The 27,938-nt window shown below is 38.4% G+C and overlaps 1 protein-coding gene across 2 annotated transcripts; it reads left to right on the top strand.

Moving 5' to 3' along the window:
• Positions 1–1,441: 1,441 nt before the first annotated feature.
• On the top strand, positions 1,442–27,466 carry LOC134743663 (synaptic vesicle glycoprotein 2B-like). 2 transcript variants are annotated; one of them, XM_063677254.1, is made up of 11 exons: positions 1,442–1,641; positions 19,663–19,716; positions 20,864–21,025; positions 22,075–22,237; positions 23,323–23,444; positions 23,906–24,147; positions 24,584–24,789; positions 25,397–25,656; positions 25,907–26,066; positions 26,380–26,507; positions 26,982–27,466. In XM_063677254.1, the coding sequence occupies exons 1-11, from the start codon at positions 1,638–1,640 to the stop codon at positions 27,035–27,037; spliced, it is 1,557 nt and encodes a 518-aa protein (XP_063533324.1). In that variant the 5' UTR covers positions 1,442–1,637; the 3' UTR covers positions 27,038–27,466. The 2 variants fall into 2 exon arrangements, with proteins under 2 accessions (XP_063533324.1, XP_063533323.1); XM_063677253.1 differs by lacking the exon at positions 1,442–1,641 and adding an exon at positions 19,330–19,547.
• The last annotated feature ends 472 nt before the right edge of the window (positions 27,467–27,938 follow it).

The following is a 27,938-nucleotide window of genomic DNA, read 5'->3' as shown; positions in this document are numbered from 1 at the left end:
AGAAAAGTACAGTCAGCGATATAAGCTTGTACCAAAAATGAATTTTTTGCCAAAAACTTATTATTATTAAATTTGTATGCGACGCTAATAATGACTAAAGCCCGCCTCGCCAAACAATCAACGTAGTTTAAATATCTATCTTATGGGACATAAGGCGACTATTGTTTCCTGCTACTCAGAAGTCCATCTTGACATCTATTAATTTTAGATTTTCTATCAAAACCTAAAATGTTCAATAATTCTGCCTTAAAAACGTTTTCTAAGCAAGATTAACGTACTTAAATTAAATAGATAGCCAGCATATTTCAATCCTATTGAAAGAAAGCTTAGCGCAGGATTTTATGAGCAGTTCATTAGGCGAGGGCCCCCGGGAGCGCCGCTGGAAAATAACAATCTGAAGCAGCCGACAGCAGTAACGAGCCCTCAACGTCAACGGGGTTGTTATTACCGTAGCTTACAGTGCAGAGCGTTCGCCTCAGGGGTACGCATAGGACCTAGACTGCGACCACGCTAAGTTTGCACTTACTAGGCAGTAACAAAACATACCTACCTACAACTTGGAATATTATAGCAAGCTGAGATCGATTTATCTTTCCCCTTCAGGCCTTTAGCTCATCATAACCAATACGTGTAATCACCAATTAGATAACCGAAAAACCATTCGCACATTAGTCAATACTCGAATGATTCTGACGAGTAAATGATGTATAAAGTACTTTCTCAAACGTATCAAATTTAAATGAAACATGGTGTACATCATTTCTATTACTCACTTTCTAACAATAAATGATTTGTATTTTTTTGTATTTTTGTACCTACTAATAAGTCAACAATTAAATATTGGAAGTCAAAAGAACTTGTGAATTAACTAAACATAGAATGCTTACATTGCTTACCTGTTTCGCACATGCGATTTATCAGATAATATGAAGTCAAATTACACGTTCACGGTTCCAAAGGCCAGTCCAGACAGGACAATCAAATTGCTAAATTAATCAGAATGTGCGAAAAATTGTTCCGTCTGGATCCTATTAAATGGTCGTACAGCAGCAGCGAACCAGTCAGATCAGCAATTCTGTTCTGAGTACATAGTTACAATACACAAGTAATATCCTGCCGTGAGTATTACAAAATTTAACATCCTCTGATTGGTTTGCTAAATTGCTAGAGGATTCTGAAGCATCCATATCTGATCGTTTACAAAGGTTGCTGCGGCTACCTTGTCACGGTCACGACCAAGCTCTTTCAAAGGATAATTAATGTCGGGAGAGTATGTAACGTCACCGTTACGCAACGATACAAAAACAGCCAGCCCAGCCTAGCCCAGCTACAATGTCGGCCTAGAAGTCAGCGCGCTGATCGATGGTCACCGTCGAGATAAGCGAGATGAGCGATCGGGCCTTATCGTTATCACGTGTGGAAGGAATCTTGGACGGCGGCGGTAGCTTGGGACGCATTCGCATAGGACAGTCTGCAGAGACTGCACGCGCACCCTTGAGGCAGGCTCTCGAGGTACCGGCGTACGCGCATCCTTATGTAGCGAGGGTGATGATGATACAACGGTAGTGCCGACATATCTCGATTACGTGATCTCATATCGGACTTGTATTAAAGTGAAGTGAAACGTGTGAATCAAAATGGGTAAGGAGTTTCATATTGTGCACAAATTATAATGTTACCTATATTTGTATCGAAAATATCACTTTCATAAATTTAAATTCATAATTTCACTAACATCTTGAATTGTACCTCCGAAATTCCATATTTATCATTGGAAGTACTACCCACATATCGCAAAACTCTCACTTCATTTATATTTAATCGCGAATAGCTAGTTAAACTCATTAAGCAAGATGAGGGTAGGTAAAAAATTATTGTGCATTCACTTACGTTTACTCATTTGTCTTGACGTTTCGCACGTACCTATATTTTTGGTGGGTAAGATGTTAATCCTCGCTTTTGCCAGTTTCCCAGCGTCGAATAAATATAGTAAAAATTACGTACCAACAAATAAATTATTTTTTCCCCCCACTAGCTCGGAAAGCCGTCTTTTATCCTTTAAAACAAGTGGGGAAAAACGCATTTTATCCACTAGTGGGGAAAGTAATTTGACCTTGAAGCGTGTTTAAGTAGCTTTTGACAGATAACAAAACCTAAAACGCTCATAATAATGGTTCGTTCGATATTAATTATCATTAAATAAATGGTTTGAGAATTTAATAAAAAATACGAAATATAGCTTTATTTAATGATTTTAAGTCATAAACCTTAAAATTCCATAAGAAATATTTGTTTTTTTTTATAATGATGCTACATATAACTGATCGCACAAGTTGAATCGATGCAATTTCAAAACGCATCGTCAGAAATGTCAACATTGTCAAGTGTCAACAAAAATTTTACTTTAAAACCGTTCACACCGATTCCGACTCACGTAAAAATACATAACTTCCAGAGTTTTCTATTATAATATCTTTAAAAAACCAGCTAAGTGCGAGTCGGACTCGTGCAAGAAGGGTTCCGTACAACTACGGAAAAAAACCGCAAAAAAAATCACGTTTGTTGTATGGGAGCCCCATTTAAATATTTATATTATTCTGTTTTTAGTATTTGTTGTTATAGCGGCAACAGAAATACATCATCTGTAAAAATTTCAACTTTCTAGCTATCACGGTTCATGAGATACAGCCTGGTGATAGACAGACAGACGGACAGACGGACGGACAGACAGACAGCGGAGTCTTATTAGTAATAGGGTCCCGTTTTTACCCTTTGGGTACGGAACCCTAAAAATGAGTGATTCCAGTGATGAAGATGATTTAACGCCTGTGGATGTTGCACTTTCCTCGCTATAGTGAGGCGAAAAGTTTTGTGTTACACGGGTGCAAAATAAATGTATTTTACTTCTCGTGTGTTGAATTCCACACTCGCGGGTAAAATAAAACTTTGCACCCTTGTATAACAAATAACTACAAGTTCTGTTTTGTTAACATAATACGTGACAAACAACTCGTGAAAGTTTCAATCAATATTTAAAATTCGCGTTTTGAACTCGCAGGTTAAAAAGGTATTTTTATAAATTGTGGATTAAGTCAAACGCAAAAAGTATTCCTCTAGGAATGTATGTCTTGGTTCTCCTCAACATAAGTACAGTTCCAATTCAATTAAGTGAAATAAATAATGAAAGACATTTAAAAAATGGGAAAGACCATAGAAGAGTAGTAGCGATATTGTGGGTACTCCATTTTGTCTCATTCAGTTACGGTCTAGTAACGAAAATTTGTATACAAATTAAACATTTCATTTACAATACTTGTGTATTAACAAAAATAAAATAGGCCGCTTAGTTTTATGACAATTAATTCATTTTCATATTTCTTCACCTACACCCGGGTCAACTTTGACATCTGATACCTAATATAAAAACTAGAACGTTTTAGCAAGCCGGCGTTCTTGTGAGGTACTTAAAACGATTAGAACTATGCATTTTTCAAATAAAAACTGAATGAGGGTTTTTAACACACTGTGGAGCGTTGCTCATGAATATTATAATGGGACATAGTTCAATTGTAATATATCAGATTTAATTCAAATAATTAATACCTATTTAACAATTATGCAAAACATCGGGTGGCCCACTGCAACTTTAGAGATTTGTTATACCTACCTACTTATTTTTTATACGACCGAATACGCGAAAAATAATTTTGGCTGGCCCATAGAAAAAATTTACATTAAGGGGTTCACACATCTCATGGTACGATTCATATTTACAATCCGTCATTACAGACGAAACTACGGATTGATAGTGTATGTTAATATCGTTAACGATTTACTTAATCGAAGACGATGTCGGAAATTGCAACAAAAACCCGTGCAATCATGAATATCGTAACGATGAATCGACATTGTATGGCTCTTTACGACCAACGATTTGCTTTTTGTCTCATTCTTGACGCATGCGCCGCACGCGCTGCATCCCTCTATCGCTTATCGATCGTGACGACCAATCGCTCCGTGTATGAGCGCTGCATTTCTCGATCGTAACGACTAATTGCTCCGTGTGTTGACTGGTATTCTCGAAGCGACCGATCGTAACGATTTTCGTCAGATTTATCGAAGCGATTAATCGTACCATGACTAAAACTCCCTAAGATTAGCTAGGCTTATGTAAAAAACAGTCAATTTTTTTTGATTTGTGCGATTTCGGGGCTGGTCACTTAGGGGGCCCCACCCATTACCCGTCCGCCAGACGATATCGGCCTGTCAGTTATTCGGAACTGTCAAATTTTTGTTCTAACGCTATGCAATTCGCAGTGTAGGTATAACAAATAAATAAATAGGTTTAGTTTATAACAAAGGACTGAAAAAATGCCCTGTATTTATTGAAAATCGTTTTGCGAAATATTTCTTCAAATTTGATTTAAGAATTTGCCAATTTTTCTTGTTCTTCAAGTTTTCTCATTTAAATACTTAACACGTTCACTGTCCCCATACAAAATAATAAACGTCCCCATACAAAATATTTCACGTCCAAGTCTGCTTCCACTTTGAAGTTGTGAACCCACAGTGGAAGCACGGACTCCTGAAAGAAAGCTTCTGGACCCCACATTGGCGGCACCCGGACAGGGAACGTGTTAAACCCAGTGTCATTTTTGAAAAACATCACTCTACCTGACCATTTTATTAGTAATGTCTCTACATGACCTCTACATGACCAAAGTTTTGATAAATAAGTTATGCATAGTTACGCTTAGACAATCACGTACATATATTATATTCCACACATTAGCATTTAAAAAGTTCAAAGCAATTATAATACAAACATTTTCCAATTCAGGCTTTTGTACACCAACAGTTAATGTCATGTCTAGCAAGGTTAACAGTAGCCGGAATTTTTTTCCTCGTGTCAAGCATTTTGTTTCTTAATTTTGGACGTTGTCTAATAGACACAAAGTCGTTTGTTGGTCGCTCTTATTTTACAGTATTTAGTTTTAAATGGTGGTGTTACCTTAGAACACGATTTCTCGGTTGTCGTTTAACGCGACAGGACATTCACAAACATTCAACTGTTAATCATGTCCGCTCAAAATAATTGACACCTGTTTCAATTAGGATACCGCCGTTTAGCCAAAATATTTTTCGCCAAATTTCACTTCCCAACAAACTTATGGCATCAGTTTCATTTCCCAAATGAAATTTTAGCAAGTTTTTATTTCGCAACCATTTCATTTCGCAACCCCATAGTTGGGAAATGAAAATCACGTACAAAGTTGGGTTAGGTAAGGTTGGATTATGAAAATTTGCGAAATGAAATTTTGCCAAATGATAATTTGCGTAAAATAGTTTGGGAAGTAATACTTTGGGAAACGATTTTTGGCAATACATTAGTAAACCGTTTCAATTAGAAACATAGCATTAAAGCTTAATTTTTTGCTAAAGAAAAATGCAGCTTTGAGAAGTGATATTGTCTTCATGTGTCAGCCAAAATAAAGTAGAAGTTTTTGACATAATTAGACATCTCTTTTTATATGCAACAACGCCAAAAATAAAAACCACGATTTCAGTAACATAATTTCGTATTTCTTAACACAGAATATAAAAACATAACATATAAATCCGCTGTATAATACTTAATTACATTTTTTAAATATAATGAATAATTTTACCTCTCGATAATTACTCTAAAATGTATTAACCTGTAACAGGAAGTATGCTTTCACCGCAACTTTCAACACATTAGACGGAATTAATTACATGTTAGGATGTATAATACATTGTATTATCTAAAAATGAATATTATATTAAAGTGGTTGGTTTGGGTTTGGGTTAACTTACATACCTACGAGTAAAAAAAATGGAACTTAAAATTAAAAAGTACTTAAAAATATTATAATTATAAATAATTAAGTGTAAAAACTTATATTTGTAGGTAATAAAACCAACGTGAACAATTAGTACGTGAATAAAATAAATTGGACGCCTGAACTAGAACCAGGTAAACCGTTTCATATGGTGTTTATTTGTCATGAAATTGATAACAATTATCTATTAAGTGTCTACTTGTTACTAGCGTTCGTTATTATACATAAATAGAGTTTGTGACACAAGTAGAACTTTGAGAGTTTCGTAGCCAAAATGGCAAAAGCAAAACCCTTTTTTTTAAATACTACGTCTGATAGTAAGCAGTCACCGTAGCCTATGGACGCCTGCAACTCCAGGGATGTTGCCGACCCTTTTTTGAAGAACCCCATACTGTAGCCCGTCGAGAAAACCTCGGCAGGGAGCTCATTCCACTGCGTCTGTAGGAGGAAATTCCTCTTAAAAGTCTTAAACCGTAGGTACAGTGCAGCGAAATATCACATTGTTATAGAAATAAATAAATGAAATGAAATGAAAATGACTATTTAGGTTCTGTTCTAGGGTGTGAGTTTCGCCATGTTTGTCCGTCTGTCTGTTTATCCAACGTTAGGTACATAAGGTTTTGTTTTAAAATTATATTCTTAATAACTACATTGCACAATATGTGACGCTGAATAAAATTTAATGAACACATTTGAAATTTAGGATAATAAAATATTTGGTTTGATTTAATTGAAAAAAAACCGGCCAAGTGCGAGTCGGACTCGCGCACCGAGGGTTCCGTACATTACATAATTTTAACAATGTATTTTTATGTAAAACGTGAGTGAAAGGTAAATTGCAGTTTACGATTTATGACGTATAAAAAAAACTACTTACTAGATCTCGTTCAAAACAATTTTCGGTGGAAGTTTGCATGGTAATGTACATCATATATTTTTTTCAGACGACGACACATTTTACCACTTTGGAAGTGTCTCTCGCGCAAACTATTCAGTTTAGAAAAAAATGATATTAGAAACCTCAATATCATTTTTGAAGACCCATCCATAGATACTCCACACGTATGGGTTTGATGAAAAAAAAATTTTTGAGTCAGTTCCAAGTATTTTTTTCTATTTTTGTGTGAAAATCTTAATGCGGTTTACAGAACACATCTACTTACCAAGTTTCAACAGTATAGCTCTTATAGTTTCAAAGAAAAGTGGCTGTGACATACGGACGGACAGACATACAGACAGACAGACATGACGAATCTATAAGGGTTCCGTTTTTTGCCATTTGGCTACGGAACCCTAAAAAGGAGACTGAGAAATAAAATAATTATGTACCAAACTTTTTACCATATTGGTATTTTGTCATCAAGCGGACCCTTTTAGCTAACTATTAAGTATATACATAAGTTTATGGGGATTACACATATGTTTAAAAAAAGACTTAAATTCACGTTAAAATATACTTGTCTCGGAACAAAATGGGAATTTTTTAATTACTACGAATAACATTAATTTTAACACATTTTTTACTACGTAGTAAAATATTATTTAAATTATATATAAGTACGTAGTTATATATAAATTAATCTTCCAATACCATAGGTAAGTAATGAAATTTCGATTTCTGTGCCGATCCTTACTTTCCCTATAAACCCCATAATTACCGCGACGAGTCGTCTTTTTAGGGTAAAACGGGACCCTACTACTAAGACTTCGCTGTCTGTCTCTCTGTTTGTCCGTCTGTCACCAGGCTGTATCTCATGAACCGTGATAGCCAGACAGTTAAAATTTTCACAGATGATGTATTTCTGTTGCCGCTATAACAACAAATACTAAAAACAGAATAAAATAAATATTTAACCCTTAAATGCATGATTTTTTATTTTTGGTTGGAAAAAATGTATCATGTTTTTTCCTTAAGCTTTTTTCTGTTGAATCTGTGAGCTGTCCACTGCTTTGTGTACATTTGGCAACAATATGCATTTAAGGGTTCCCAACTTCCCATACAACGTGATTTTTTTGCGTAATGGTACGGAACCCTTCGTGCGCGAGTCCGACTCGCACTAGGCCGGTTTTTTATACTTATTTTAATTAAGCCCATTTTTATTCATATAAATCACTTTTTACACTCACCAGTTGCTTGTTTTTTTAATAATTCAAAACAGTAGTTATTACACTGCCCAAGAAATATTCTTAAGCATATCCATATATATATATATATATATATAATAGGAATTGATTTTTATATATATATATATATATATATATATATATATATATATATAAATCAATTCCTATTTTACTTGGTCACGGCACGCGGCATCACGCGTGAACGGGTGGACCAATTTCACTAATTCTTTTTTTGTTGTGTTTGTTATTGTCAGGAGAAGGTTCTAATAAAATAAACAATTAAGACTGTAAATATATATATATATACTATAGGTGAAACGAAGTTCGCCGGGTCTTGATTTCGGGGTTAGTTTTTTTATAATAAACGCGTTACTTAGTCCAATGTGTCCATCCATTGTCACTTATTTTCTAACACTAATTTATAAAATAATGTTCCATCAAAGCAATTGACTAAAAGTGTTTCTATAGTACGTCGTTTTTTTTAAATAATAATAGTAGATATATCTGTCCACTGCAGCACTGTTGTAATATAACTTTTGTGTAAATATTTAGCACAATTGTCCATTCAATTTGGCGACCGGTCTGGCCTAGTCGGTAGTAGTAACCTTGCCTGTGAAACCGGTGGTCCTGGGTTCGAATCCCGGTAAGGGCATTTATTTATTCCTGAGTCATGGGTGTTTTCTATGTGGGTATATAAGTATGTATTTATCTATAAATCCAATACGGGTGAATATTTAAACCGTGGTTAGCATAGGACCTAAGAAGTATATATAGATAAATTTTGTTTAGAAATATAATGAAAATATATGTATTAATTAACCATACAAAATAATTCAGCCTACAATGTAATGCAACACACAAGTTAGGAGATGCGAGCTTTTTAAGAAAACTGTCAACGCATGTTTGCAGTACATTGCTGCTCGGTATTTTAAATAAAGAAATAATTACAGGGTCATGATTAAGTGTAACAAAAAAACTTCTTAATTAATGATTACACGGGTAAAACCTATATCTGGTTTAATTTATTGCCCATATTGGATTTACACACTGTATAAGTATGTATATCGTCACCTAGCAGCCATAGTACAAGCTTTGCTTAGTTTGGGGCTAGGTTGATCTGTGTCCCCCTTATATTTATTGACTTATTATTTATAAATTTTTATTAATTATGATTGTACATTTTAATAAGGAATTTCTTTTCCCGTCCTTCTCTTCGTGTGGCACAAGGCCGCACTGGCAGGGTCGCCATGTAGGGAAGGGCGTTAATAAAACTTACCGTTACCTGTTTACCGTTCGTTAACTGTTTGCTCCGAAGTTGAATATAATATGTCTAATATGACACTAAACACACACATGCTCGTAATATAGGGCTAAGCTATAAAGGGAGTGCGAGTGTAAGCGTAGCGCCCACACTACAACTTGTTAAACATATTCTAGTCAAATGGATAGAAATGTGCAATCTAATAAAAAGTAGTAATTTAAAAAACTGATATAATATATACATAGAAGAAAATACAAAAAAAAGCTTTATTGAATTCTGTAAACAATAACTTGTAATTACTAAAAGCTAGTCACCAAGCCTAATAAAAAATTCATAGCCATGAACAATCTGCGTATTCTTTCCGCATTCATTAATTTTACTTACAAAGCCCAAAACCGTCGTTGCTAATTGTCAATGAGATATATCATTAATTTTTACATTCATATGCAAAACTCTTGTTCACAGCCATCGTGCCAAACAACTTGTTCAGTTGAGCGTGCGTAGGTAGGTATTCATGTAATCCTAACTTGTCTCAATTCGTCAGTGACGTTAAGCCAAATGATCTTACACGTACCGTACGTTAGGCGCATTACACACAAACTAAAAAAAATGCATATATTGTTTATGGCACATAATTAGTATGGAATAATCAGATGCCATAGACAATATCTAAATTTATTCCGTTGCCATAGAAATTCCGGTGCTTAATTTCTGATAATTTTAGCCTATGTGTGGTATGCCTTAGTTGTCAGAGTTGGTATCAATTAAGGTTTGAGTCATGATCCTACTCATACTTGCCCTAAAGCTCTGAGAAGCGTCAATTATTTCAAGGAGACTGCAAATTAATTTGTCCATTGAATTGCGTGTGGTTGTCCCAACCAGAGCGCAAAGCCCTACGTTGTCACGAGACCCCAAAGCTAATCAAGAACCATAAGCCGTCATTTGTATCATTTATATCCAAGGCAGAGACATGTTAATAATTAAGACGGAGCATCATCAGGCAAAGTACTGACACAAAGAACTGTCTGTCAATCAACTATCGCGCTGTCCAACCACCGTACCTTTACGTTTGGCAGGATCTGATGAGAGATGGGTCAAGACCGGAATATGTGGAAAGGGAGGTGAGGCCTTTGTCCAGCAGTGACATTCCAGGCTGCTCGTATACCTATTTAAATAAAATAATAAATGCCCGTATCAGTACCTCTACCTTTGTTATTTAGGTGTCAGCCCAATTTTTGATCGAAACAAATGTCCAATATATGTAACATAAGAAAGATACCAGTCAAAAAAAGTGCAGTGAAAGCTTTGTTATGAAGCCCACACACACCCACATAACACATTGGAAGGTTGACATTGAAAGGGAACCGTCTATGGATGGTATAGAAAGGATCGCAATCTCTTATGGCCACGGATTTAGATTTTAATAAACCGGATGGAGTACACGGGCCAAAAAGTGTGTCCACATGAGAAGTCAAAGTGGGCGGTTGCATCTCTTTCTAATTAGGGTGACCATAAGTCATATGTATGTGGGATATTAGGATAAGTTGGAATGTATAGTTTGGCCAAGATCTTTTTTCATTCATGCATAGGAAGTCAGAGAGAATGGATATCGTTTTTTTTCTCCTCTGTAAAACGGTTCTCAAAACCTTACTTAATTTAGTCGTTATAAAAGCTGTTACTGATGACAGACAGACTGACAGACGGACAGCGGAGTCTTAGTGATAGGATCCCGTTTTTACCCTTTGGGTACGGAACCCTAAAAATGGTCACTTTTTTTCATTTGTAGTCTGCCTCTTTCGCACTCATGGTATGTTCATATACGTAATGGCTTCTCTTTTGCACACTTCAGCTATTCTTTAAGCGACATCGTAGTTAATTGCACGATTTTTTTTTTAATTTGCTGACTTTGTGTACTGACGGAAATGTCTGTTCAACTTATATAGAATATTATGTATAAATGTGTCTGTAATATTTAAGGATTTTGGATTTAAATTTTGGCAATTATATAGCTCTCATTACGTGCACAAATAAATCATTTATCTATCTATCTATCAACCAAATAATTAAACATGCTGAAATAAAGATATACTTATTTAGGTAAACTTATTTTTACATTAAGTAAGTACGTAGGTAATAAGAACTCTGTAAGGCCGATTCACATCGTGCCGACATCATAGTCACCCTAATGAGTTTGACAATGTTTTCTTGTATTTTTATCGTAAACTTTAATAGTTGAGGCTTACCTGTGAAAAGATATACCACAATCAACAAAACTTTCACCTCTGCAACCTTTCACACAATATCTTTTACCCATTTTATACTATATTTCGCAAATAAATCTTGAGCGCCGCCATTCATGTATTTTGAAAATTTCTTTATCAAGTTGGGGATACCAATTAATATTCAAAGTTACTACAATGTCTACCATATTAAAATTAATGTATTTTTTGTTGTGCACATGCTTGTTTAAATCAGTTAATAATATTGACATTATAACTATTTACAAATTACGTTAAAGCATTCAGAACCGCACTCTGAATATAGCACTTAAATAATATAAGAAGGTATTTAATTTTAGTAGTTATTGATATAAATACTACCAAAATGGTATTTTTTTAACATTGGCAACATGTGCGAGTGGGACACCGCGACCCACTTTTGCTATCTCATGTGGACCGTTTTCTCTAGTCTGGTACGAAAACCTTTCTGGCTCGGTGATAAGGTTCAATTTAGTATGGCAAAAAAAGTGACAGCTCGCTCCCGTTTAGGGTATAACTTCATATATATAGGTTATAGGTGTTCGCGGGCTAGGTTTCCGCAACTCGACGTCTTACGATGCGCCTATTTTGCGTGATGGGTTGCCGGCACTACTCCTGCCAACCCAACTCCTCCAAGAAGCCTAGCAGACCCTTGATGTTGCCGACGACTTCTGGGAGAGACCCCGGCGAACCGAGGTATTGTGCCCGGTATTCTGCCACCCCTGGACATTCGAGGATGACGTGGGCGGCTGTCTCTTCTGCCTCCATGCATGCCCTGCAAAGGGGGCTATCTGTAACACGCATGGTTAGTAAGTGTTTGTTTAGTGAGGCGTGGCCAGTTATGGCTCCAGTTAGTAGCCGGAGTTGTGGCCTCTTCAGCAGTCGCAGCCTCCGTGACAGACCTGGGTTGATCGTCGGGAGGGCTTCCTTCGCCTGTCTGCAGGTACCTAGGTTAGTCCAATACTGTTGGTGTTTTACCTTGGTGTTGTGTCGCAGCATGTTCCGGAGCCAGGCATATGGCAGAGGTAGGATTGGCTCCGGTCCTGCCACCTTCAGTTCCGAGCCTCCTCTTGCTAATATGTCGGCAGCATCGTTACCTCGCGAGTTGCTGTGTCCTTTAATCCACTGCAGAGTTACGCTATTGGTGGTACATACCTCTGATAGAGCTTTGTGGCATTCGTAGATTAGCCCTGAGGTCAAAGTATAACTTTGCAGGGCTTGTAATACCGACCGACTATCGGAGAGTATGCGGATGGGGTAGTCCAGTACTTTCCTTGAGACGATTGCGTGTGCTGCCATTATGATGCCCATACATTCTGCCTGGAAGACTGTGTTATGTGCACCAAGTGGTGTCGAGATGTGTATGTTTAGGTCCTCTGAGAATGCCCCAGCGCCAGTGCCTGACCTTGTCTTTGATCCATCCGTGAAGATTCTCAGCTCCCTTGGGTTGAGTCCTTCATGGGGTTCTTCGTGTAATTGTATTTTGTACTTTTTGTCGAAGACGAATTGCCTGGGTATCCTGTCAGTCACCGCCTCAATTAGCGGTTCCTTACCTATGGCCTCGTAGAGGATCTCGGTGTGTGGCACCCTAGGCGGTCTCCAGAGATTAGATTTTTTGAGACGTACCGCCGCAGCTAGCGCTTCCTGTTGTATAAAGAGGTGCAGCGGCGGCAGGCCCAGTAGGGCTTCCAGGGCCGCAGTTGGTGTTGTTCTCATGCAGCCCGTGGCCGCCATACAGGCCAGCCTCTGGAGTCGTTGTAGTCTAGCTTCCACTGTGGATAGTTTGGTGCGTGGCCACCATACTATCGCGCCGTAGCTTATTATTGGTCGTATGATTGCCTGGTAGAGCCATAGAATTATCCTGGGAGTTAGTCCCCAGGTTTTACCAACCATTCTACGACATTGCCAGAATGCGATTGTAGCTTTGTCAATTTTGCTGTTTAAGTGATTGCTCCAATTTAGTTTGCTGTCGAGTATTACCCCTAAATACCTTACCTCTGCAGATAGTTGGAGTTCTGTATTGAACAGTTTGGGAAGGCGGTAGTTTCCCAAATTGCGTTTGTTGGTGAACATAACCAGCTCCGTCTTGCGTGGGTTGACTGTGAGTTCGTTGTTAATGCACCAGCGCTCCACGATGGCTAGTGCAGAGCGAGTAACCTCGCACACCGTACCTGAATGATTGCCGCTCGTTAGTATCACTATGTCGTCGGCATAGCCGATCGTGTAGTAGTGATTGTTGTTTAGTGTAGTGATCAGGTCGTTCACCACTAGGTTCCATAGAAGTGGTGATAGGACTCCGCCTTGGGGGCATCCCTTTGCCACTAGTGCCTGTTGTGTCTCACCTGTCCCGAGTTTGATGACTCTCTGGCTCAACATGTTGTTTATCCATTTGGTCATAACTGCATTCGCACCGTGCCTTACCAGTGCTGCTGTTATGCTGCTGAACCTGGTCCTGTCGAAAGCTCCCTCTATATCAATAAAGGTTCCTAAGCACATGGACCTGCTTTTGATCGCCATAACTTCATGCTTATGGCAGAATTGTTGTAAAAGTGACCGCGTTAAGCTTTAAATAATAGTTCCTAATCCCTCCGGTGGCGCTAGTTAGGCTCTGGGACATGAGTAAAACATGAACCATATAAGGCAACAAATAACCCGACCAAATTACGTAGGTTGTTTTTGGTAGTATTTCGGTGTATGGTGGCGCCGCCTAATTACTGTTTTTTGATGGACACTTTTCATACATAGAGATTTGGCTCCTTTATACCGTTTCCATGGAACCGTCCCCGTCGGTGATTAATAGACATATACATATACCTAATGTCGCAAGCTTCATTATTGTTGTATAATGTATATATGGCGCTACTTGACAGATCTCGGTTTAAAAATAACACCACAAGTCACAACACTAGCTCGGAGTTTAGGTACTAAATATTTTTTCCCCTCACTAGCTCGGAAAGTTGTCTTTTATCCTTCAATACAAGCGGGGAAAAACGCGTTTTATCCACTAGTGGGGAAAGTAATTTGACCTTGGATGGAGCGTGTTGAAGTAGCTTGACAGATAACAAAACGTAAAACGCTCATGATAATGGTTCGTTCGATATTAATTATCATTAAATAAATGGTTTGAGAATCTAATAAAAAATACCAAATTTAGCTTTATTTAATGATTTTAAGTCATAAACCTTAAAATTCCATAAGAAACGTTTGTTTTTTTATAATGATGTTAATTATAATTCTGAATGCACAAGAGTTGAGTCGATGCAATTTCAAAACGCATCGTTGACATTTCATACGTCAGAAATGTCAACATTGTCAACAATTTTTTTATTTAAAAACTTTTCTCACCGACTCGCGTAAAAATACACAACTTCCAGAGTTATCTGTTATAATATCGTAAAGAAATGAGTGATTCCAGTGATGAAGATGATCTAACGCCTGTGGATGTTGCACTTTCCTCGCTATAGTGAGGTGAAAAGTTTTGTGTTACACACGGGCGCAAATGTATGTACTTCTCGTGTGTTGAAACACTCGCTACGCTCAGGATTCTATTTTAGAACCACTCGCTTCGCTTGTGGTTCAACTATAGAATCCTATCGCTTGCTCATCATGTTTCAATTCTACACTAGCGGGTAAAATACAACTTTGCACCCTCGTATAACAAATAACTATTGTGCTGTCCGTTCTAGAACCTCGACCTCGCTAACTGGCGCCACCTTCATATAATAACATATCTAACTGGTGTGTGCAGATTAACCGTCTTCATTTATTTGACTGTTTCTGACCAGCAGAGATATAAACCTAAATGATACCATTACAGGGCAACGTCGTGCGGCAAAAAATAGCCCGACTGAAAAGAGCTGATAATTTTGATTGATCGTCATTAGTTTACATGGTGGTTGACCTGCGAGAATGATGGCATGGCCGTATAGTCATTTGACGTTGTGGTTAAAATATTTGGTATAGGTATAAGTAGGTATACCAAACCAAACAAGTACCTATATACGTAATCAAATGTGAGAATATTTTATGCACAGTTAAACGAGTTTTACGACGGTTAACATGATCCCGTTTATTTCAGCAGTACAGTAAAGTAACTCCTCTGGAGTTGCAGGCGTACATAGGCTACGGATACTGCTTAACATCAGGCGGGCCGTATGCTTGTTTGCCACCGACGTAGTATAAAAAAATATATTTGCTACTGAAAACGAAAGATGAATAATGTTATATGTGATAATACCTATGACCTAAATCAGACGCAACCCTCAATCGTCCACCTATTTACATAGTTTTGTAGTGGCCGATATCTAAGAGGCTAGACTTTACATCAAGCTAGCGCCTCTAAATAGTGTGATCTAAAATTAAAGTATATACTTACAATCTACATTTGTCCTTAAGGCTACAAGTAGATGGCGTTACAGGGATCTCACGTGTTGTTTACGTACTTTGTAATTAATTATCTGATGGTGATGACCCATTCAGCGCCCGTACTTGGCTCGTTTATTGCTAGAATCACCTTGATGCGGGTGGTAAGTTGCAAAATGCATATACATACTTTTACATACATAATTTAAACATTAACTGCCCTGCTAACGTGCCGAATCCAACTGTGCAAACCCACTTGCAGACATCAGAGCCCATTCAATACGATTGATTGCCCAGATAATTTGGAATCTCGAAACTATTCAGAACCCAATTTGACTCGAGAAAGTGTCAGATGACATGGCTACCATATATGTAGTAACTTCTAGTTGTATGTGGCAAACCGACCATCAAGGGCCGGTTCACGAAGGCTTGTGTCTTGTAAAACAAGCAGTTTTCGTTGCTAAAAAGGAAATTAACCAAGTTCTGTGTTACTCGAGAGTATGAATCTGCCAAGTCAAAATCATTTGTCAGACACGGACCCGCCACGATGCCTAACGTGAGTCTTTCCTGTGGGCACAGCATAGTTCCATTTTTATCGCCTGTCACTCTATACCCGTCACTTTCGCACTTGCGTACTTGGTAGAACGTGACAGGCATGGTGACAAGCGATAAAAATGCGACCGTGCTACCGCCGCTGCTTATCACTCCGCAATATGTCGAAATGGTAACCTTAGCCTGACAATGCCACACGGTCGTGTCATTGTCACTCAAGCATATTTGCCAGCGCACGCACTACCATACTGATAACACCCCATGTTTAGACATGTCAGTGCTGACTTATTTACGACGCCAAAAGCCCCATCTCGCATTCATTATAAAATTGATTAATCATGCACTCCGTATTGTACATACCGCTACCGTTTATTTTCGTAAAGATAAGATAAGAGCGTTGAAGTAGCTGTACAAGTATATAAATGTAGTACGCATGTAATTAATAAGTTTATACATATTTGAACAGGCTTTATTTTTAATAACTTTAATTAAACGAGATAACCTACTTTTGGTTTAAATTCAGAATTTTAATTAAATATGTAAGTACCAAGACTATATTTTTTGTAAATATTTTCCTTGTTATAGTTTTAGGCTAACAATTTACATATACACAGTATACACTGCCGCTCATAACTATTTAGGCACTCGTAATTTTTTCCATACAAAATCGACTTTCAGAATTAAATATACCGCTAAGTCGCAGTCGGGTAACAGTTTTTTGTGGAGTTTATTTTTTTAATTTAACAGACATCGAATGTGCAGAATATTTGTGTACATTGCCTAGCTATATACCAAACAGGCAATGTAAAAAAATCCATAAATCGGTTTTCCAGTACAAAATCGTTTTATTTTGTATGAACTAGTACATAAGGGTTTTTTAAATCGTTGCATAAAGTACTCGAAATTTTAAAGGATGTCTTTGGCAACAATTTGAGGCTCAATATATTTACCTAAATAAAAATTCAATCCAACATGTAAGAGTGTCATTTGCCTGCGATCGAACAGTATGATTTTGAAAATAATTTTTGTATACAATTGTATCCACGGTAAAAATTGCGGGTGCCTAAATACTTTTGAGCGGTAGTGTATGTACTTAATATCATACTGTTGACCGATAAAACAATTTTTATGGTTAATACAAATACATATAAGTCAATGCAGGCTACAAAAGTTGATTCATGCCATTCAAATACAAAGGTAAGTAATTGTCATAGGCCAAATTCCCCTGCTGTAAGTGACAAAGGGCACGGCACCTATCAAAAATGTTGAACAAAACAGATCGGCTGTGAACCCGTGACATCGCCACTTTAACACAAAAGTTCGATTGTTATGATAGCCATGTGATGGCAATGACGACTTCTGTTACTTTCTCGAGCCAAATTGCGCCCCAGTTTGTATTAATTTCTATTAAGTTCGTTAATTTATGCGGCTAGCATTTAACTAAGGCGGTTGATATATAATAAGTTATTATTAGTTAGCTATGGACTCGGTTGAAGGCTTTGCTGCATGAAGCTGGTTTGTATTGTGTTAAGTACGTAAAAATGTCATATATAAACTAGTTTTAGTCTCAAAACTCTGCAACCTTCTACTAGAAAATCGTCACGCAACTTCTTTATCAACCGCCTTAGATAAGTGGTAATCCTATAACATCGAATTCTACAGTGGATTTTTACTATGCAGTTTTAAACTACAGTACCTAATATCTTGCACGATGAAGCGAATATACTGTACATACGTTTGATACTCATATGATGTGATATATATCTCTTTAAGAAGGTAATTTCCATTACATGTACTAGATCTGATATTTTTCCAGTGTACAGGAAGAATGGCTAAGGAATGACGGTTTCTGCTTTTGGTTAAAAGATAAATATTTATCCGTAACGTGAACAATGACATTATCTATACTCCGTAAGATAAATTTTAAGTAAGTACATACTCGTAAATACTTCAGTCTGTCATAGATTTCGGAGAAATATCGTATGTTTTCTTGTATTTCAACTGTTTGTTTAACCTTGGAAAAGATAATAAATTTTTTCCCCCACTGTTCTCTTTAGACTTAAAAATAAACTTTAAAATTTTTTAAAAGCTTACTTATTAAATATAACTCCGAACTAGACTTACATTGACCGGGATATAGACCGTGATTACCTTTTGTATTATTTATGAGCTCCCGATATTTCGACGCAGTTACATGCATCATTCACGGGTGACTGTTAGTCACGGTAATCACGGTCTATATCCCGGTCAATATAAGTCTAGTGAAACTAACCGTGAATCATTCAAAACTCTTAACTCCGAACTGCTGGTGGCCTAGCGGTAAGAACGTGCGACTTGCAATCCGGAGATCGCGGGTTCAAACCCCGGCTCGTATCTACCATTGAATTTTCCGGAACTGTACGAAATATCATTTGATATTTACCAGTCGCTTTTCGGTGAAGGAAAACATTGTGAGGACACCGGATTAATCCCAATAAGGCCTAGTTTACCCTTTGGGTCAAAGGTCAGATGGCAGTCGCTTTCGTAAAAAACTAGTGCCTACGCCAATTTTTGGGATTAGTTGCCAAGCGGACCCCAGGCTCCCATGAGCCATGGCAAAATGCCGGAACAACGCGAAGAAGATGATGATGATTAACTATAACTTTTCCAATTATACCAAAGTAAACTATACAAATTTTCTCGTCAATGTTAGGTACCTACAGATATGTAAAATTGTTTGGAAACCCCCACAAAGCTTAATTTGCTTTGATAAACTCCTACCCACAGATGCGTTTAAATATCTAGTCCTCTTAGCTGATCAAAAGCAGACGTTATAACAACCTAATAGGGCGCATGTTGCAGTGCGGAATTATAATTATTTAGTGTCATCGAATATTGGCTGTAAGAAAACTCGAGGCACTTCGAAGCGTCGTGCCAATTATTTAGTTATTTGTGGATGAAGTGTAGTTTAACAACAACTCGCATTAAACGTACACGGGAATTGTTTTGTTTAATAACTTACAGCTATCGATGGAATCGGGCGTTTTAGTGTTATTTCCGCATCATGAATGTGCGATTTACGGTCGAAAATGAGCGAGGAGTCAGTGACCACTGTGATTACTTACGTTGACAAGCCAATTCTAGTAGATAAGTGTCCGGGCGTTAAATAAATACTATCACCCGTATTCCATAAACTTACTAATCGTATCGTTAACCTGAATTCGTACTGGCAGTAAATTATAATTATTTTTTTTTGTTACAGGTCTAGACTTTTTAGAGCATGGGGCGGACTTCGAGGCAGCCATTTCGGCAACAGGTTAGTTGAACACATTACAACAAATAGTACATTGTGCAACGAGGGGATAAGCAAAATTTTGTAAACGAGGTCTATACTACAGCCGCAGGCGTGAGTGAATTAAAAAGACTTGCGAAGAAAAAACAAAACTTTATCCTAAATAATTCTTAATTAAGTTGACATTTCCGCCATATTGTCAATTCTTTGATAGATTTAGTTAGGCATCGAAGTCACCTATTCGGCATTCAGCCACGATTGAAAATTGTGTAAAATATTTTAAACGGCTATTAAATCAATCAAATAAAATATTTTTAAATATAAACAAAAATATTAAATTATAAACGCCGGTATTATAAAAGTAAAACTCCTTTATACCTTGACTATAAACAAAGTATTTTACTTGTAACCTACTTGGTTCGTATGAATTAGTGATATAATTAAGAAAAAAAAGCTATGACTCCCTAGGGAGCAATATAGGCTTAAGTACACCTGCATGAAATAAAATCTTTTTCATCACACTTGCTCAGTAAATGTGGAATTGCACGCAGGCTTAGCGGGAACTATAGAAAAAGCGTTTCCCTAGGGAGTTATGAAGTTTCTAATTATAATTAACAGTTTTTTTGCCTTTATATTTCGTTTTTGTATCGCAAATGTGATAAAAAACATTGTGTGTAACTCGGGGTGTAATAATATTGCAAACTCGAGTCTATAAATCGCCCCGGCAAGCCGTCGCGATTTAACTATACTCTCGTTTGCAATATTTAACTTACGCCCCATGTTGCACAATTTACTATTTCGAGCAAGTGTGATAAAGCCTAGCCTGTTCGGCCACCTACTAATATAGAGTTTTAAATGATTCACGGTTAGTTTCACTAGACTTATATTGACCGGGATATAGACCGTGATTACCTTTTGTATTATTTGTGAGCTCCCGATATTTCGACGCAGTTACATGCATCACCCGTGAACATGATGCATGTAACTGCGTCGAAATATCGGGAGCTCACAAATAATACAAAAGGTAATCACGGTCTATATCCCGGTCAATATAAGTCCACCTACTAATATGTTCAATGCTCAATTTCTCATTCACAAAAAAGATATTCTCCGAGCGTATATACATTGTAAACGTTGCTTACTCTTTCTAAACTTTTTTTTTGTTGGACAGGGTTCGGCCGCTTCCACTTCTGCCTGCTGGCCATCACCGGGCTGATCTACGCCAACACGGCCATCGGTATCACCATCGTGTCGTTCGTGCTGCCCGCGGCCACCTGTGACTTCCGGATGACCTCCGCCGATAAGGGCTGGCTTACTGCTGCCCCTATGTTGGGTAAGTGTCGATTATACGTATATATGGCTCATATACCTTCAGAGCAATTAGATTCCCGTCTCTCCTGAGGCCACATACAAAGTTAAACGCTATAAAGACCGGTCTGACCTAGTGGGTAGTGACCCTGCCTATGAAGCCGATGGTCCCGGGGTAAGGGCATTTATTTGTGTGATGACACGGATATTTGTTCCTGAGTCATGGTTGTTACATATACACAAGTAATTCAGTCTACGACAAGAAATAGTTTGTTTTACAAGGGGGCAAAGTTGTTGTTTAACCTCTCGTGCTAATATTGATACCCGAGCAAGCGAAGAATTCCAAAAAGGGTTAAACAAATTTTGCCACCTATAAAACCTAAAATTTTTCACCACACCAACACAAGGAATGCAACTTTCTTATTAGTTTTTGAACAATCAAGAGAGCCTTTACTAGGTGAGAGCCTAGAGCAAGGTGTGGTGAAAAATAACTTATGCCGTCACCACTGTCACCAGCAACATATTCCAGTCAAGACTTTGACTAATAGGTACGAATGTATTCTCATCAGTGGCATAGCCAAAGTATTGTGACACGTACTTAAAACATAGGTTATATTTTGGTTATTACAGTCTTATTTGAAGCGCGCGGACAAATCTGCATAATGTACCTAAATCTGAATTGCAAATGAGATTCGAAATGCGGGTGTAAAGGACTATTCTTCCGGAGTCGTGAAAACTTGTAAGGATGTGGTTTTACTTACTTACTTTAAAAAAATATATATATCAAAAGTAGATGGCTACTTACCTAGTGGTATAGTTGAAGTGTATGGTCGCAGCATGAACGTCAATATCGAATTGTATAAAAGCGAGGTCTTAGAAACGTATAGGTACATCTCTTTTTTGTCTTCTTAGTGCCATCTCCTACCGAAGGTTGGTTTTTATAAGAGCTATTTCTACGGGCGGATACCGCGCGAATGATCGTGTGCACAGGTCGAGAAGGTTTCTGAGCAATGAGTAGCATCTTCTGTGTGGCATATAAGGTATTTCTAAGTTGAAAGTATTACTCTATTGCAGGCATGGTGATCGGTTCGTACTTCTGGGGCTGCCTGGCCGACACCAAGGGCCGCAAGATCGTGCTGGTGTCCACGCTGATGCTGGACGGCATCTGCGGCATCATCTCGTCCTTTGTGCAGGTTCTCTCCATCTTCATGGCTTGCCGGTTCATCAACGGCTTTGCGTATGTTTTTATTTTTACTACTTAAATATAAGCCTTTCTGTGTTCCACACCTTCTTTGCTGTGCTAATCTTACCTACCATCAGGCGATTCGTCTGCACGTTTCTCTCCTATATAATAAAAACAAAACATCGGCTAGATTCGTATCTAAGCCGTTAGACGTTCCTGTCACGACCTTATTGAGGATGCCAGTTAGTGGCTACTTTGACCCATCCGTTTTTTGCAAGCAGGTATATGAAAATACAAAGTGCAACTGTTTGAGTTACTCAAACAAGAACATGCAGCTCAAAAAATGTTTGATAGCATTATGTAGGTATTGCGATTTCTTCTAATAATTTATAGAGAGGTACCTGCAATGGAAGAATGTCACGTTTGACACTGTAACAATGATCTGCCTGCAAGTTTTAAACGGTTATTCCTAAGATCTTCTCAGAAGAACAAATATGTGATCCTCGATTGCACATAATTGTTACGGATCTCGAGATACTACTTATACAGCTTAAACTGATACGTTGTATTCAGAGAGCGATGGGAACATCCACGCGTCATATCTGCTCTATTGAACATCGCTCTCGGAGTTCCCACGACCATTACTAGATCGTAAAATAATGGACCGTCGTTTTTTTAATTGATGGCATCAAGGAAAAACAATGGGAATAAAGATGACATAGGTGTTGTTTGTTAATCATTGACTGTACTCGTAGTCTGTGACATCTGAAAATGTCGATCTTCTTTCGTCATGGCTGCTATTTAATTTATAACGCCCAAAGCGTTTTTCACAATTTAAGAAAGCGATTAACTAATAGGGTACACATAGTACCTAATTTGGTTAATTCAGGGCCACAAGGGTACTCTCACGTGCCGTTAGTGAGCCTATTCTTCTATTTTCCTTCTATTGTTTTTTCTTCTTCTACTGTTTTCTTTTTATATTATGTAATGTCTTGTTTGTTTGTGCTTACGAATTAAATCTTATTCTATTTTATTACGTAAAAATCTCACATCTGACTTCTTTTTCCAGGGTAGGGTAGGGTAGGGTAGGTAGGTATATACCTATTGGTTTTCCTAATATATTTTCTGGTTTATTTCAGTGTCGCCGGCGCCATGGGTATTTGCTTCCCGTACCTAGGAGAGTTCCAGCAAACTAAATACAGAGAGAAGATCCTCTGCTGGATGGAAATGTTCTGGACTCTAGGAGTCATCTTGCTTCCTTGTACGTATTATCTTTGAGAAGCAAAGCCTACATTTGAAAACATAACCAACGAGAAGTAACTTCATAGATGCATAAAACCATCTCTTTAAACTTTTTTTTATTCCAAAGTGTGTTCTATAAATGCGTTAACTTTGCAGGATTGTTATTGCATGAATCCATATTTAAAACGATGTGCAATGCTACTATTTAATAGTTTAAAACAATTAATAATAGTTGCGAAAGTTAACGGTTTTAATAGGAAAACCTACTTTCGAACAAATTGTAACTTTTGTACACTCCATATTTATCGGACCAGAAATTCCAAATATTTATAATACGGATGTGGATCGATACTCACTCCTAACAGTAACCTACCAATCTGAAGTTGAAGCCTGAAGCACCCTTACCATTGTAATTAATTTTTGATCTCAAACTTCTAAAAGCAAAGATTTACTTACCTACCATGACCTCCTCTCCCTCAGTGATCGCCTGGGCCATCATCCCCATCACCGGCATCCGCATCGAGAGCGGCTCCTTCTCCTATGACTCGTGGAACTGGTTCGTGGCCTCCTGCGGCGTGCCGTCCCTCATCCTGGGCTTCTGGCTGCTGACCTTCCCCGAGAGCCCCAAGTTCATGATCGAGTGCGGCGACTACGATGACGCGCTCAAGTGCCTCAAGAGCGTCTACAAGCAGAACACCGGTGACGACCCCGATAACTATCCTGTGAGTTCCGTTACTTTATGTGACATGTATATAAGCTCGTACATACGTTATTCTAGACAATATAGATCTATACTCCAACCAAGTTGTTCTCCTTTAACGCCCCTCCCCACATGGCGACCCTGCCAGTGCGGCCTTGCTTGAGTCAAAAGTATACACAATACAATCAAATACTCTTTACTTTTGACATAAAGGCCGTGAGCGGAGGACATTTGATGAATTTGTCTTGGCCCTCACTCAGTCGGTATAGTTAGGTACGCCACTGGATTTGATACTATCAGGAAGGCTTGTGCGCAAAGGGCTTACATTGCTTTCGACCTCGTTACATGGAGGGCATTATTATTGTTAATAATGATTCAGTCATTAGGGAACGACGAAGAGGAGACCTTAAATTAACGAAGAAATGTAGGTAAATTATGTAACTGTCTTTCAATTCCAGATCAAGAGCCTCAAGGAGAAAGTGCGAACGATATCGGTGGCGTCCCAGCACTCACAGAAGTCTGTGCGCAGCCTCAGCATGCGCAAACCCAAGGACCTCAAGAGGCTGTTCAGCGAGATCTGGGCCCAGACCAAGGCTCTCTGCAAGCCACCTTACCTCAAATACACCGTGCTGACTTGCCTTATCCAGTTTGGCCTCACTACGGCGTAAGTTAACTAACGCTATTTCTCGTAAAACCAGTCATAAAATATAAGAAAGTGGGAAGAAATATCACTAAAGCTGATTCCAAAAGCATTACACCTGTACCGATCCAAATCTAACCTAACCTATCCAAGTAATTCAACAGCTTCGCCTTTATTCAGTAAATGTAAAAACCTCAGAAAAGTACAACTTTTTCTATGGTAAAAAAACTATTAGTAAATAATGGTGGGCTCAGATTCTAAAATATTCCAACTAAACAGTTCTACACTGTTCAGCCGATTCTTACAAGTTGCTTTTGAATCTAATCGAAATAAGCTTTGGGCCTCGGCTTCACAGTGCGCCATCATACAAAAGTGCTACGCTGTCTAGAACAAACATGCGAAGCACAGTGTGTAGACAATAAGTTACTTTTACCTACTCTACCCACAGGTTTATACTCACAGCACAAAGGTTTAAAACAAACGCTTGTAATACCTAACCGTCCCAATAGATGCCACCATGTTGTCACCTCTATTGCTAATGGCGTAAGTTAAAATTAACTGGGACAGTGACGAGCACTCGGACGTTGACCTTTTCGGTGAACAATTCATCTAATTAAGCCATCTATTCCAGCTACTACACCCTCATGGTTTGGTTCCCCGAGCTGTTCAACCGCTACGAGGAATTCGAGCACAAGTTCCCCAACGTGTCCGCCTCCGTCTGCGACGTATCCGGCATAGTCACCGAGGAATCCAGCTCCGATCCCTTCGACTGCCTGAAGACCATTGATTCCAGCGTGTACATGCATACTCTGATCGTCGGTCTGGCGTGCATCCCCACGTCGCTTTGGCTGCCACTGTGCGTCCACAAACTAGGAGCTAAATTCTTCTTGAGTGAGTATCGCTTGAGCATAACCTCGTACATCCCTATACTTTGTTGTTCGTTACTTGCTAAGTTAATCGCGGAATTTCCGCAAGTTTGTAGGAGCTACACCTATAAATTGGCGGTACCTACTTAAATAGGTACCTCGGCTGGTATGACTAAATATAATCATCCAAGCAACGGGCAGCTTTGAAAATAGATTAATACATCTTGACTGTTATATTTGTATAAACGTAATTAACGCGTTATTTTGTCCTTTAGTCTTCAGTTTAACGGTCGCCGGCATCGTCACAGTCGCCATGTACTACGTGCAGAACTCCACCCAGAACTTGGTGATGTCCTGTATCTTCGAAGCCCTCACTTCGCTCGCCATCTCGCTCGTCTTCTGCGTGCTTGTCGACTTGTTCCCTACGAACCTCAGGTAAGCAAACCACTATTGGTCCCCTAATACCTCTTCGGTGAAAATTTCAACTGTATCTATCACGGTTCATGAGATACAGACAGACGGACAGTGGTCTTCGTAATAGAGTCCTGTTTTTACCCTTTGGGTACGGAACTCTAAAAGGAGTTGGGACGAGTTGGGCCTCAGCATAAGCGCTCATGATATGTCTTCTGTAACGTCAGGTGTTGTAGGTGTACTTCATTCACTACGGTTCACTAGTACGTGAACTTGTGGTAAGTAGTAATTATTAAGTTTTTGTCATAGAAAATAAATAAAAATCCGTTTGTCCCAGGGTAATGGCTGCCGCGCTATCTCTGACGGCGGGCCGAGGCGGCGGGCTGATCGGGAACCTCTCCTTCGGGTACCTCATCGACATCAACTGCGTGGTGCCCATCGCGCTCTTCGCATTCCTACTTTTCAGTTAGTATCAAAGCTAACAAGAGACAGCATGTCCACAGCCAGGCTAGCACATGATTGGCACGACAGTATCTCGCCCGCTACCCGTCCCTCTTTAATTAATACAGTTAGAAAAAGACGGGTAGTCTATCTCGCGGGCGGTACGGCCACTAAGACAAAAATGAGTTCCAAAACTCCGATTGCCATGTGAATACGCGCGATACGCATACCCACATTTATTACTCAAGGGCGAGCGGCAAATGGCTCAAACCTGACCTCTATCTGTCAACTCTTTGAATATGTCATTAAATAAAAGGATTCAGTTCCCAGAAAATTATACTCTTATCTGGAACTTAGGCATTTAGGACAATATAGCAAATTAGGACATAGAATGATCAATTGTATTCCAATTTTAGTGCCGGATTACTGGGTATACCGGACCATCGAAGTGCCGGATTATCAAGATTTCACTGTATTAACATTCTTTTTCTTTTACAGTGGCTGCCTTCCTTTGCTTCTTCTTGCCAAAGACGGGCCAAGAGGCACTGGACTAACTACCAACGAGTGCCATCAATTAGTGACTTAGACTGTCTGTGTAGAAATCACTCTGGAGTTGGGTCCTTCCCTGATTTGCCAGTAAGAAAACAGTACAGTACTGCCACCTGGTTGGCTCAGATTTGGCCGATTGTGTACTGCATAGCGCACCGACAAGTCAGGAAAGGGCCTTAGTGTACATATCATTTAGGATGTAAATATTGAGGACTTAAGTATTATTTATTATCGAGATACTTAGAATATTGTGTCGCGATTCGAATGGGTACCTATCCGACGCTCGTTACCTACTACTGTGATTGAATGCAGTATTTAAATAATGCCTTATTAATGAAATGTATGAAATGAACGTAACAGTATTTTAGAGATGACTGATATTACAGTGCCCTTAAATTATTATTATTATTAAAGGCCAATTTACCTTATAATTATGTTTTAGTTTTTATTTCTATCCCTACTTTTAGGGTTCCGTACCCAAAGGGTAAAATCGGGACCCTATTACTAAGACTCCACTGTCCGTCTGTCTGTCACCAGGCTGTATCTCATGAACCGTGATAGCTAGACAGTTGAAATTTTTAAAGATGATGTATTTATGTTGCCACTATAACAACAAATACTAAAAACAGAATAAAATACATATTTAAGTGGGGCTCCCATACAACAAACATGATTTTTTGCTGTTTTTGCGTAATGGTACGGAACCCTTCGTGCGCGAGTCCGACTCGCACTTGGCCGGTTTTTTTAGACCTATTTTTAATGTAACCAAGCTCCATTTGAATTTCTATCTTAACACAGACATAATAAAGTCGATTTTTAATTAAAACCATCTGTCAATCAAAAGCTAAAGAGTAAACAAATTTCCCAGGAACAGAAGAAATAAGGTTTTATGCTTCCATTAAAAAG

Source organism: Cydia strobilella, chromosome 8, assembly GCF_947568885.1.
Source record: "Cydia strobilella chromosome 8, ilCydStro3.1, whole genome shotgun sequence".
Taxonomy (NCBI): Eukaryota; Metazoa; Arthropoda; class Insecta; order Lepidoptera; family Tortricidae; genus Cydia; species Cydia strobilella.
The sequence above is the reverse complement of the archived record's forward strand: the minus strand, read 5'-3'. Positions and strand labels throughout refer to the sequence as shown.